Raw genomic sequence first — 13,909 nt, 5'->3', positions numbered from 1 at the left:
TAACAGTGTAACTAAGAGACTAAAGTCAGTTTTCAACATCAACTTGACTCTATTCGCTTTTGGTTTTTCACTTTGTTTTCCAACGCACATAGTAGGGAGTTCAGGTTTATGCTCATTTGAACATATACTTCATGAGTGAAACAGTGAGAAACACGTATACAAATGACATGTTCAGCATGTTTTTATCATAATATTCACTAGGTACATTTCTCTATTTCAGTGTAGCAAGCACAGTCTTTCAACCAGTGTGAATTTCATCCTGTATGTGTGTTTTTAGCTGCGACCGGCAGCTCTATAGCTCGCTGGGTTGGTATTGGTCCACAGCGTGGGACCACAGCTGTGACTAATCCACTAATTAGATGAGAGAGAAGATGGAGCCAGACTGAAAATGCTTGACGCCTACTCTATAGGTCGTTACTTGGCAGGTATTGTGAATTTGCACTTGTTAAGAGATCCCCCAGTGGCTGTCTGGCTGAGTTTCTCTTGCACATTGCCTGACCAATCAGAGGTCTGCAGTGTTTTGACGTCACCTTTCAACTCGCTTCAGCTTTCTCAGAATCTCGAAGGAAGTGATCTGAAAAAAAGCAGCAACTCTACTCAGCTGTTCACGCCTTTTGCGCAGTGGGAAAAAAGCAAGTAAGAGCCGAATCGCTACTTTTTTGTGCGGTGGAAAACCGACTAAAGTGTCCTTGTGAGTCCCAGGTAGTGGTAGCAAGTGGTTGGTTAACTGAGTCCTAAAAAGGAGCGCCAACAGTCCCTCCAAGAGGGACATCCCATCCCTATAACTACAACTGTTAGCACATCCGCCTCACAAGCGGGAGTTCGTGGGTACGAATCCCGCCCTGGGAAAACCCTTAACATGGGTTACATTGGTGCCGTGACCCGGATGCCCAGTGGTGTGGAGTGAGTTTAGAGGGGTGAGTGTAACCGAGTGTGACTAGGCGTCCTTGTGAGTCCCAGGTAGTGGTAAGCGAGTGGTTGGTTAACTCACTCCTCAAAGGAGCGCTAACAACACAGTTTGTCTCAAACATTTAGATAAACATCAACATTAGTTGACATTTTAGTAGTTAGGTAAATTTTAGTAGTAGTAGTAGTATAATCCCATATGGGATGGGCCGACAGTAGGCATGACACTTAAATAAAAAATTCATTCATTCATTCAGTAGTTAGGTAAAAGGAACATTGGTAGTTAATTTTAACAACTAATATTAGTAGTAAATTTTACCTGAAGTTCGGCAAACAGTGCTGGATGGTTGTCACGGAGATGAGTGTGTAAAGGGGTGTAGTTGCTCCCTGGGGCAGAAACACTCCTCCGGCAGGTTCTGCAGGTGGGCTGCTCATTTTTCTGTAGTTCCTTAGTTCTGAATCCATAGTATTTCCACACGTCCGATTTCACTTTTCTTTGTGGGGGATACAGCGGGCAAGCCGAGCCTTCAGCCATGGTGACGATTGACTGGTTAGAGTTCAAAATAGATCAGGAAATCAATAGAACTGTACATTACTGAGCTAGGCGGCTTTTTCAAGTCACTCGTGCTCATGTGATATTCAGGATGATTCCGATAATGGAAATTCACTACGCTAAAATGATCATGTTTTTAACGCGATAAAAGCAAATCGTATATCTTCCCATCGCTAACGACGATACTGCTTTTCTTTCTAAAAGACCTTGATAATAAATATATGAAAACGAATTGTATATCTAAATTGCAGCCTAGCTAACTTTGCAAACTTCAAACTCATTGTCACCTGTGTTACTTTGACTAGATTATCTTCTTTTTTGAAGGACAAATGTGAAATTGCAGCCTAGCTAACTTTGCAAACTTCAAACTCATTGTCACCTGTGTTACTTTGACTAGATTATCTTCTTTTTTGAAGGACAAATGTGAAGAGAAGCATCTGTTACAGGCGCGCAGATTGGCTGGGGCAAGGGGGAGCACTGCCCCCCCTGGTGGCCAGATGCGCAAACTGTCTGCAACGCGTCCAAAACATGTATTCTAGAGACTGGGTTGCGACCGGATCAGAGAAATGCACTGAACGGCTCCTGCTTGCGTGAGAATTGATTGTGCTGATTCCTCATCCAGTTATGGGTGGATGGAAAACTTTCAACTGAATGTTCATATTGTTCTGATAATTTCGGCTATAGCAACATAAGAGTGGCAGCTTTGACAGCAACCCAAACATGAGCTAATCCCATAGCTGTAGGCCTACCATTGCTAGCCATGAACGAACTGTTGGATACTGCACATCTGTGCAACGTATCCATTGTCCAGTTGTCAAATTGATTATGCACGCACTATTATTCTTTTGGTGATTATTCTTTGATATAAATGCAGATAGGCTACATGTGAAGAGGCAATTGCTGGATTCTAATAGGCCTACGCTGTTTATAATGACACATCCCGACATTGAAGCATGAAAGGCGTAGCATACATTCCGTTTTAGTTTTTGGAAGAATTTATTGGAAAATATTGTTTGAAGTAGGCCTAGGCTATATTGAAACGAATTCCACATTTTTGTGCTAATGGACGGCGCAGCGGAGGCGCAGTTGAACGAAACGTGGATATTGGAAATAATAAGCACTATGTTTTTAAATGTTGTGGGTCAATCATGCAGCTGTAACAGAATATGCGCATTCCAATGTCCGTGCAGGGCACGTATTTTTACCACTATAATCCCTATTTGATGGGGGGGGGGGGGGGGGCTGGGACTGACTGCCCCCCCTGATCAAAAAGTCAAACTGCGCGTATGATCTGTTAGCTAAACATTGTGTAACATCAGTTAACACTTTGGCTCTCTGTGTCACGTGACAGTGGAGTGCTGCGAAAGGGAGTGACTGAAGGCTAATAATAACCACATAATCTACAATCAGCATCAAAGATAAGAACATGAATCTCGCATTTGATTGGTTAGAATGACCATACACGAGCAAAAGTCGCAATTTCGAGCCCTGTGTCAGTGTGTCTATATCCAGTATCTAACCCAGTCGATATTGAAACCAACCTTGCACTTGCTCTCCGTCCGGGGTTCCTCCAGCGCCCCCCTCCTCCTCCACGGGGAGCGAGCTGCTACTGCTGCAGCCTGGACAGGGTCCGCTCCTCTGGGGACCGCGGCCTCGGGCTTCTCTTCTGAAGCCTGGGGCTCCTCTGACTGATGCAACCCCTTGCCAAGGCCCTGGCTCTGGACTTGGGACTGGGCCTGAGACTGGGCCTGGCTCTGGACTTGGGACTGGGCCTGAGACTGGGCCTGGCTCTGGGCCTGAGACTGGACCTGGGCCTGGGACTGGGCCTGGGACTGGGACTGGGACTGGGACTGGGACTGGGACTGGGACTGGGACTGGGACTGGGACTGGGCCTGGCTCTTTTGCTGGAGGTGCCGTGGCTGGTGCTCCCGAGCGTAGCTGTGAACGTGGAGCTGAGTGTGGTGCTGCTGCTGGTCCTGGTGCTGCTGGTCCCGGGCGTAGCTGTGGGCTTGCAGGGCCTGTCTGGGGCTCAGGGTCTTGTGGAAGAGCAGACTGGCCACGCCCAGCTTGAGGGTGGGCCGGGGGGGCTGGGCGGGGGTTCCGGTCCTAAAGGGGGCAGCTGTGACACTCACATGGCCGTTCCCCAGCACCTGCCGAGAGCCGTGCCAGACGGAGGACGAGGTGAAGGGGGTCTCCGGCGGGGGGTGGGGCTGGTTTGGGTCCTGCGTTTGCTCCGGCAGCCTCAGACGAGGCAGCTCCATCAACGTGAGCTTGGTTGGCGTGACGACTAGCTTTGGTGGACCTGGCGACACAGTCAGCAGAGAACATGGTATTTTAGAGTGTTACAGAAATAAAACATGTTATTTATTAGATCTGTGAAAGACACCGGAATAGCGGAAAGGTTATCAGTGGTTAAAAACAACACATGTTGTGTTACATTGTCTTTAACAAGGCACAACAGATGAAAATCCCAGGCCACCACTGTAAATAAGAATTTGTTCTTAATGATTTGCCTGATCAGATTAAGATAAAATAAATAATAAGTAAATAAATAAATACGCCTGGTGGCAAAATCTGACATGTTTACAATTGATTTTAAATGTTCATTAATATGCAGTCTTAATAAATAAATAAATAAAATAATAAATAAAATAAATAAATCTTAACAACACATGGATGTGTTAAAACAACATGTGTTGTTTTAAGAGTGATATACCTTTCTTATTTCTGTCATCCTCTGTTCCTAGTCTGGCCTTCTTTCTGTACTCTTCCTCTTCTTCCTCCTCTTCCTCATCTTCATCTTCATCTTCGTCCTTAGGCACCACCTCCTCAGGCACCTCCAGACACACCCTGTGTCTCTTGGTTCCTATCCTCTGGGTGGGGCTGTGGAGAGAACAGAGATGAGGAGATAAGGAAGGGATGAGAAGACAACTCCACAAGCTTTCCACAGCTGTTGCTGTTGGCCCAAATGCTGTCGTTTTAAATGTGCTACATAAATAAAAGTGACTTGATTTGACAGTGTTGATTTGACCAGTTCCTCGCCTCGTCCGGACAGGTAGGTGTGTGTGTGTGTGTTCCTCACCTCTTCCTCTCCCCCTCTCTAGTGTCCTCCTCTGTCCAGGTCTCTTGTTTGCAAGTGACATCATCAGGTAGCTCCTCCCCTAGGAACTCCCGGGACTCGGGCGTGGGCCGTGAGTGGTCAATAGGCCCTGTGTCCCGCCCAGCAACCCACTGTTCATAGCGATCTGGTTGGTACTTCTTTACAAACACATCCATGGAGATCTTCACCATATCCTTCCTACAGGAACACTGGAGGCACAACATCACAGGAGGTCATCCAATCACATCATAACATTTCTATATCACAATCACATAAATGGGTACCATGTACCATGAATGATTTTTCAAGATGCCCATCCACATCCATTGTATGACCAAAACGGTGGTAGAGCAATTATCAACTTTCTCGAAAATGCTAGCTTTATCAACGTTTTGATCTGAACAATTGTATATGATCATAAGTAACCTTAAAACAGGGCTAAACATGCATTTTCCCTTTACTACTCTGGCACCCTAGGCGGCCGCCTACTTCGCCTATGCCATGGGCCGGCCCTGGCACTGAGGCTCATGTCCACATGATTTCAGTGAGTGTGTGTGTTTGTGAGAGAAAGAGAGAGAGAAAGGTTGATGAGAAAGGCCTAATAACACAAGTACCCAGCCTATGAAGTAAACCTGTGGTTTAAAACCACGCCTCTTTAATATCATGAATGTTAACAACATTTACATAGAACATGGGTTCCCAAACTCCACAAATGTGGGCCTCCCCTCTGAAAACAGCAACACACCCGCGCCCCCCCCAACCTCCCAGATTTGTCCATTTTGCAAAGCAGCGTTAGCTAGCCCATAACATTACACAGCTAAGTTAGCTCGGTGGCACCTGCTGCTAGTTAACGTTATGACGTTTTCGCACAATACATTCATGCCTGCGGAGGGAGGCTCTCTCTGCACTATCCACACAATTAGTGTACATCTCTCCCATTATTTATTTCGATCTTCTGACCTTCTGACCTTTAAAATCACGTTTCATTCATAAAAACCAGACAATTTAAAAATAAAAAACATGTTTTTCCTTTTTTTTTTTCTAACCATCCCTCCGCGCCTCCCCTGAATTTCTTTGGGGCCCCCTAGGGGAGGCCCGCCTCACAGTTTTGGAATGGCTGACATAGAACATATATCCTCCTCAATAAAAAGCATTGAAAAACTAAGATGAAATTAAATTTGGAGTATACAAATAGCACATGAAGTGGACAATTCATCAGTGCTTCTTTACTTCTTTAATACAGTGTCTCTTGTCATTAGTTGCTATGAACGTATAGGACAAGTGCCAACAAGAATTAATAAAAAAAAAAAAAAAAATCATAACCGCGGTAAAAAAAACAATCGCGGTCAGAAAAAATAATTGCGGTTTGGCGATTATGTAATAATCGTTACAGTCCTAACAGTATGATATAACAAATATATGTAAAGACTAGGGAAACACAATTGTATTGGAGAGGTGCTGACGGGCAGAATTCAAACTACCCTGACGAAGGCAGCTTGCTGTCAAGTAGCCTATTTAAAGATTTTGCTTCAGGGCTAAAGTGAGCTGTCGCTCCTTTCATTTCAAATTAACAGTGTTACTTCTGGTTTCCATGAGGTTCTGTGTGTGTCAGTAGTATCAGTAGTAGTGGTTCTGTGTGGGTCAGTAGTATCAGTAGTAGTGGTTCTGTGTGGGTCAGTAGTAGTGGTTCTGTGTGGGTCAGTAGTATCAGTAGTAGTGGTTCTGTGTGGGTCAGTAGTATCAGTAGTAGTGGTTCTATGTGGGTCAGTAGTATCAGTAGTAGTGGTTCTATGTGGGTCAGTAGTATCAGTAGTAGTGGTTCTGTGTGGGTCAGTAGTAGTGGTTCTATGTGGGTCAGTAGTATCAGTAGTAGTGGTTCTATGTGGGTCAGTAGTATCAGTAGTAGTGGTTCTGTGTGGGTCAGTAGTACCAGTAGTAGTGGTTCTGTGTGGGTCAGTAGTATAATTAGTAGTGGTTCTGTGTGGGTCAGTAGTAGTGGTTCTGTGTGGGTCAGTAGTAGTGGTTCTGTGTGGGTCAGTAGTATCAGTAGTAGTGGTTCTGTGTGGGTCAGTAGTATCAGTAGTAGTGGTTCTGTGTGGGTCAGTAGTATAATTAGTAGTGGTTCTGTGTGGGTCAGTAGTATCAGTAGTAGTAGTTCTCACCAGGGTGGCCTTCTTGCCGTACTCGATCCACCTCTGGGTGGCGAAGTTGGTGGACTCTGCACAGTTGAAGCCATGGTTGAAGCCTGCGTGGTAGCCGTAGGGGAACGTCACTATGAACTCACCAGACTCTTGGGTGATCTGTCGCACGCACACACACACACAAACACATGAACTCACGCACACACACAGTTTAGTGGTCAATTAAGTGATATTGGGCTGGTTGCACAGACATGGATCAAGCCTAATCATGGACTACAAATTTTACTTTCAATAGACAATCTCCATTGAAAATTCAATTTAGTCCAGGATTAGACTTAATCCATGTCTTTGCAACCGGCCCTTAATGTGATCTCAAAAAAGTTGTGTCTGGAGGGGGGGTATTTCACAAAGCTGGCTAACTGAGTACGCCTGACTTCTACACAAAGTTGTAAGGGAAATTTTGTTCATTTTTGTTCACATTATGTTTTATACTTAATACCTTTCTCTATTTCTATTAACAGTGTTCTAACTTCATACTAAGGGATGTTCTGTGTGAATTTTCAGTTTCCCCCTGCTCCTGGCCTGTGAGAGAGTATTGTGTGTTAGGCAGGACAGCTGGGTGCAGGGCAGATAACATTAATCGGGTAGTGAGAGACACAGAGGCACAAACTTCACCACGTTTGATTTTAATGAGATGAGTTTCATTTCTTAAAGCGGAAATGCCCAAATATGGTACCATTTTCCTGTTGTTGTGGATGGGCATTTCTCATCTGAGCAAAGACACCTGCATGCTTGATTGTCAAACATCATGTGAAATACTGTGTAGAAAGGTTATCACTGACAACTATTGCATTGCACTTCTCCTCAGATACAACCTGGTGTCTGTTCTGAATTGTCCTCTGGCCAGAGCACTGTTATTAAAGTTCTCTTCTTACTCCGAAGTTCACCGGTGTGTTTTTGAAGTTCTTACCCTTTTCAAAAGAATCTACTACAAAGTAAACCCAGAAAGCTATTTTTGTGCGTTGACTGTAAGCCAGCGCACCAGGAAAAGGGAATGCCGATTTCTGCCTCCGTCGGGTCATTGACCTGTGCACCATGAAAAGGGAATGACGATTTGTGCCTCCGTCGGGTTGTTGACCTGCAGTTCTATGTTGCTACCACAAGAGGCAGTGGTCCCAGAACATCAAAACAAAAAGTCTCCACAGATTTCCCAGGTCAGCGGTGGCCGAGTGGATAGTGCTCTGCCTAGCACCGCAAAGATTGTGAGAAAGACTAGTATTTTAAATACCATCAAGATGTCTGGCTGTTGTCTACGGGTGTACAAATTGGCACTCTAGTGGCAAACTTTATTAGTTTCAAGAGGAAACCGGCCTTTTCAGAACTGGAGTCGCCTGTGGCTACAAGCCATTAAGCGTACGGACTGGACTGAGGACATCATCAGAAATGCCCGCGTTTGCGGTGCTCATTTTATATCAGGCAAGTTATTTTGACTACCTGGTTTCACTGGAATGTCTGTTTGAAATGTAGAGTAATATCTGAAGTAAACAGTAACCCATAACCTGGCTGCACGCTAAGCTAAAGCTAAGTTCAGGAAATGAAGCCTAATGATAGCTAGCTAACGTTAGCTAGTGCTAGCTAACACGCTAGGTAGTGTTAGCTAGCTAACTCAAGGCCCGGGGAGTCGGAGATGGCTAACGGCTAGCAAAACCTAATGAAATGGTGAGTCCTGCTTTGCAGCTTTATGCATTTCAGATTGATCATTTTGGCAATGTGTGTGAATTTGCTGCTATGTGAGAGATAAGGACATGTTGTTGCATGTCGTTGACAAAAGCTTCCCCTTATTATGGTGTCAGAACGATGGCTTATGAATGCGATACAGTAGCCAAGAGCTGGTTAGCACTGGCAGGGCTATTTTCAGTTTGATAAAAGGCGTTGTGGTGTTTGATCACGAGTTGTCGTACTCTTTTGATGGACTTTGTTTTGGTGTGGAATTATAGTTGTTTACGTTTTGGTAGGAACAATTAAATTGTCCCAAGTGTTGCAAATTATTGGTACCCCTACCAGTGGCGATTGCTCCTATAGGCCAGGTAAGCCTGGCTTACCCATACAAATCCAAATAAAACTAGATTTTTGTGCCTTCTTTCAGTGACTTTCAGACTGTTTTTGACTTAAATGCGTCTTGTATTCTGCCATATCGCTTCATTTTCATCCGCATTTAGCATTTAGGTAGTGCTCCGTCTCCCCCTATAGTCCTCATGAAAATACAGTCCACGTTACGGTCCGTTGACACCGGTCTTACTAGCTCGTTATTCACTTAACATTGTAGGCCAGGTAAAATGATTCAAGACCAAATCAAATCAAGACCTGGAGCGGTGGGCTAATACACCTAGTAGGCTTGTAGGCTAGTAGCCTAAACACTGATTAGTGAAGTAGGGGAGTAGGCTATTGAGTGCTGTGCCCAAAGGGGTATTTTATCGTCCTGTCATTCCTCTTCGTGGTGCTTGACCATTGTTGTCATATAATGGCTCTGGAGTTCATTTAGTGTGTCCCTAAAAGTTTGGTTGTTTCGGCCTAAATATTGCCCTCTTATTCGCTCGATCTCAAATTATTGGCCTTTGTTGATGTGTTAAAAAAAACATCAGTAGCCTAGGCTACTATCGTTTTCCTGTATGGTTTTACATATAAATGCCAATGCTCAGCGCCCTTCTGGTGCTGTGAAACCCATCAGGGCATGCTTTGAAAGCGCACCCCCCCAAAAATCGTTGGTCCTGGCTTACCTGGTTCTAGGACCCACCAGACGCCACTGACCCCTACGTGCGTAGTTTCTCTCCCTATCTGCGTGTGTGTGTACGGGTTTTGTGGGGGTTTGGGGGCATTGGGAGTAATAACAATGTCAGAGAAGACCCTGTGCAAGACCCCACGGTATGCTACTTCATTATAGACAGACAGTCCTCATTACAATAGGGGTAGGACACTTCAAATCCTATAGTAATTAATTTTTGTATGGGATGTGATGCACCAGTCGCTCTACGCCTACATGTGGTTTATTTTCGGTGATTAGACTGACTGTTGACTGGCACAGCTTTAGGTGGTGATGGAGGAATGAGCTTAATGTATTGATGCTTTTTTGTGCGTGGCTGTAAGCCAGTGCACCTAGTATAGGGTTCCTCCAGTTATCACTCCCTCCCTCCCTCCCTCTGTTACTGCGGACAATGTTGGCCTGCATTTCTCTGTTGGCACCACAAGAGGCAGTAGTCCCAGCATACCAAAATCAAGAAGGACACCAAAATCAACCTGCCGATCTCCACTGCACAAGTAGAGTAGTGGTGAGAGCATTGGACTCCCACCCTGGAGACTGGGGTTGAAGACCCAGTGGGGATGACTTTATGGGACTATACCCCAAACCTCCATATGTTCATCCTTTCACTCCAACCTTTACCCCTTGCCTTATAGATCAGATCCTGTCCCAACCCCAACCCATATTCTAACCCCAACCCACACTAGGGACTGGAAGGAGGACACCAAAACCCACCCGCCGATCTCCACTGCACAAGTAGAGTAGTGGTGAGAGCATTGGACTCCCACCCAGGAGACCGGGGTTCCCGGTGGGGATGACTTTATGTTATCATCAGTGTAACTGCTTTAGCCACTGACCGCTACCATTAATATTATGGAAGCTGCTGCTAGTTGTTGTGAGCCCATGAGCTAACTGGCTATTCCGCTCTCATTGTGCTGGATTAGCATTGGAAGCATTGGAACTGATGTGTCCAGGTGACAAGACCCATCTTTATTTATCAAACATTACCGTCCTACAATTCCTGCACAGAAACAAGCCAGCCAACGCACATAAGCCAGGCTGTACCTGGCCTGGTTTACATCAGTCCATGTTCCAGATTTGAAGCGTTCCCAGGTTTTACTCGTTGCAAAAGTCAGGCTTTCTCAGTTCGCCAGCTTTGTGAAATACCCCCCTGGTCCCAGCCGAGAGCTTACCTTCTCAAAGGGGATGCCGTATTTCCTGAGTATGGAGGGGGAGATCAGGTTCATCTTGTGCCTCAGGAAAGCCTCACAGGTCTGGGCACTACCAGAGAAAAACCCTGCAAAGAGGAGGCTGGAAGGTCAGCACGGTGGACTGAGGTGGTTCTCAAACTGTACTGTACCACCAACCCACCCTCCAACCCATCCCCCAACCTCTCTCTCCACTCTTACCTTGAGCCAAACGCTCCAATCTTTTCCCATGTTCTGGAGGAATACAGTACCTGTAAGAACATCCACACATCAAAGTGTATCTACTCTGTGACACAGAGAAAGAGAGAAAGAGAGAGAGAAGAGAGACACAGCCAGAGTCAGAGGTTGTTGTACCAGGACTTGGGCTCTCCAAAGTGCAGGTAGTTGATGCTGTAGAGGTCCATGTCCTCAGTGTGCCAGGCAAAGGTGGTCTTCCACATGCCGAAGTACAGGTATGGCGTGTTGACACCCTCGATGGTGATGCCGCTGTCGTCCTCCACCGTGTCCAGGATGGTGTTCAGATGCCCAATGTTCCATTCTGTCACTTCCTGGGATGGTTGAGGCAGAAGCAGATGAAGGAGGCGTCAGGGACTTAATAATTTTGGGTTAAAAAATAAACTACTTCTACACTGGGGGCCAAAGTATAGCCGTGTGACCCATCAAACACTTTAAATGCTCCATGGGTTTAAGAAGCAAATTATTCATGATTGTTTACTAATGCCAATACTGGTCTGCCATAACAAAAATAACATTTTCAGCATTGTCACCAACAGAAATTGTTATGGCGTATTGTACAGAAAATAAAAATAACAAACATGTAAACAACGTTCAGGAGAGGTTTCCACGGTGACTCACTGGGTCATAGAGCGTTCCATTGACATCAGCCCCGTAGATGGGGGGGTTAAAGGTCACGTTCTTCCAGTACTTCCTCTCCAGGTCGTCAAAGTCTGCGTAGCGAGGACTGCAGAACCTGGTGGGCGGAAGCATAGACGAGCACAGCAGGTCATCAATGCAATTCATCCTTTATTTGGGGACGGCTTTTGAGACTTTTTTTTTTTTTTTTTTTAAGTACCTTGTGAATACATAAATGCCACCCCTAGACAAGAATGAAACACCTACAGTATATGAAACATTTCCATACAGCAAAGAGACACAATAAAGAGATGAATAGTATGCAACAAGACAATGGGAAGTTAAAATCAGACAGTAGTTCAGACAACACAACATTATACATTTTTGTCATTTAGCCGACGCTTGTATCCAAATCGACTTATAATAAGCACATTTGTCTAGAGGAAGTGAACAGACTGCTCATCCCAGTCATCGTCTGTAAAGCCCAAGGAACAAGAGACACCAAGCAGTCACAGTGCTGGAGAAAGGAGCACTTTTTGGCTGATGGGCAGAGCCCATTGTGGAGTGATGATAGCATTCTGACCTTTTATATTAAGTCATAAAAATCTATCTAACTCAATAGTGACTGACAGACTGTTAGCCTACCTAAAGCCCTTGGACTCCACGGTTGTAAAGGGGCGTAGATCTTTTACTATGAACTGAACTGGGTCACAGCTCGGTGGCCCCAATTCACCCTCTCCTCAGTCATCCTTTTTGGCCTCTTTTTAGCTATAGGACCAGCAGCAATAGAGGGAGGACTGGGCTGGTTCATGGTAGCTGCAACTTTAACAAAAAAGTAGCAAAATCTTTCAAATATATTTGTAGCCGAACAATTTAGCTGGCAATCATTGCTTTAAATCAACTCTCAGCTCTGACTGCTAGTTAGCATAGCCTAACTAGCAGAGGTGGAGGGGCATCAAGAGATGAACTAGCGTTACTAGCAGTAGCTATGTCGAAAACAGTGCATCTCTATGTGCATATGATGCACTTTTGCTTGTTTCGACAGATTGCTTGTGTTTCCTCCCTTACATGCAAAAAGACTAGTTGCACTTCTGGCAATGAGAATAGTCTACATCGAGTCTTGTAAAATATAGCCAAACTTTGAAGTGTCACTGACTAACTCGTCTGTCGCCTGCCCTGCTCTGAGTGAGTGAGTGAGTGAGTGAGTGAGTGAGTGAGTGAGTGAGTGAGTGAGTGAGTGAGTGAGTGAGTGAGTGAGTGAGTGAGTGAGTGGAGCAGGCCCGCCCCTCGTGCATATCTCTGATGCAGCGAAAGAGAGACAGATCACTTCACTTCTGATAGGAACAGCGAAAATAGACAAATATCCAAAGATATCTCAAGATAACGTATCTCAAGATAACATATCTCAAGATCCCGTTTATATAGTCTAAATAAACAGAAAAACAGGCTAATACTAAGCCCATCAGCCTTTAGCGCCTGGCCTGTTTTTTTCCCCCTCTGCACACACATACATGCATCAAAATTTGAAGTAACATTGGATAACAGTGAGAAACCCTTGAGGAAGTAAGAGTTCTGGAAAGGTCAGTGGAGGAGGAGCCCAGGTCTTCTCTAAAGAGGTCTTAAGTCCCCGATGTTCAAGATAAGTGATGCGGGCCCACAGTCCCAGACAAACAACCACAAGACAGTCCATAGTGGTTCTACTCACTTTTCGCTGTTGGCCATCTTACGGAACTCTCGTAAGGTCATGGCTTTCTTCTGAATGTTGTACTGGGTGAACAGTCCTGATTGGCCCGTCACAACCTGCTGGATGGGCGCTGGGATCACCAGCTCATCTATGTCGTCATAGGAACCCCTGGGCTTCCAGCTTGTTGGTGGTATAATCTGGGGTAGAGATTTGTGTCAACTATCCAAAAGGTACACAATACAAGGACGGGTACACAATACAACACCCTGAACAATCCAGAGAGCTCTCAATGTTATAATTAAAGCATAGCCTACACGAACACAGTTGCAAGGCACTGGAGATGGTTCGAGTGCTTGATGCTGCTCACCTTGGCCAGGCCAGCCTTGTGTGCTCCCTGGGACTCTATGTAGGCGATGTATCGGCTGAAGTTCTGGAACTCCTCGATGGTGGGATGAAAGACCATGATCCCCTTGGACACGACAGGGGGGTTCTGGGAACCTGACTCAGATGCCATCCCCGAAAAGGAACACCCCTGCCTAAATTTAGAGAGATCAGAGCAACTGTAAGGGAATTTCCTTTGCCAAAAATGATTACTTTAGTTTAGGATTTGGCAACAATTCAATCTTCACTGTGCTTACTATATACACACAGATTATTTGGCTTTGCTG

General features: G+C 45.3%; 1 protein-coding gene across 1 annotated transcript in view; it reads right to left on the bottom strand.

Moving 5' to 3' along the window:
* LOC311316283 (lysine-specific demethylase 4A-like) overlaps positions 1–13,909 on the bottom strand; it is a 35,391-nt gene that overhangs the window by 20,282 nt on the left and 1,200 nt on the right. Inside the window, exons 2-12 of the mRNA XM_084447124.1 lie at positions 13,609–13,777; positions 13,263–13,438; positions 11,561–11,675; positions 11,060–11,253; positions 10,907–10,956; positions 10,691–10,794; positions 6,722–6,859; positions 4,542–4,768; positions 4,176–4,342; positions 3,001–3,761; positions 1,226–1,453 (exon numbers count right to left, since the gene is read on the bottom strand). Of these exons, the coding sequence (XP_084303250.1) occupies positions 1,226–1,453; positions 3,001–3,761; positions 4,176–4,342; positions 4,542–4,768; positions 6,722–6,859; positions 10,691–10,794; positions 10,907–10,956; positions 11,060–11,253; positions 11,561–11,675; positions 13,263–13,438; positions 13,609–13,755 (2,307 nt within the window). The 5' untranslated portion in view covers positions 13,756–13,777. The remainder of the gene's footprint in view (positions 1–1,225; positions 1,454–3,000; positions 3,762–4,175; positions 4,343–4,541; positions 4,769–6,721; positions 6,860–10,690; positions 10,795–10,906; positions 10,957–11,059; positions 11,254–11,560; positions 11,676–13,262; positions 13,439–13,608; positions 13,778–13,909) is intronic.

Source organism: Borostomias antarcticus (genome assembly GCF_949987555.1).
Source record: "Borostomias antarcticus genome assembly, chromosome: 12".
Classification (NCBI taxonomy): domain Eukaryota; kingdom Metazoa; phylum Chordata; class Actinopteri; order Stomiiformes; family Stomiidae; genus Borostomias; species Borostomias antarcticus.
This window is presented reverse-complemented; position numbering and strand designations above follow the sequence as displayed.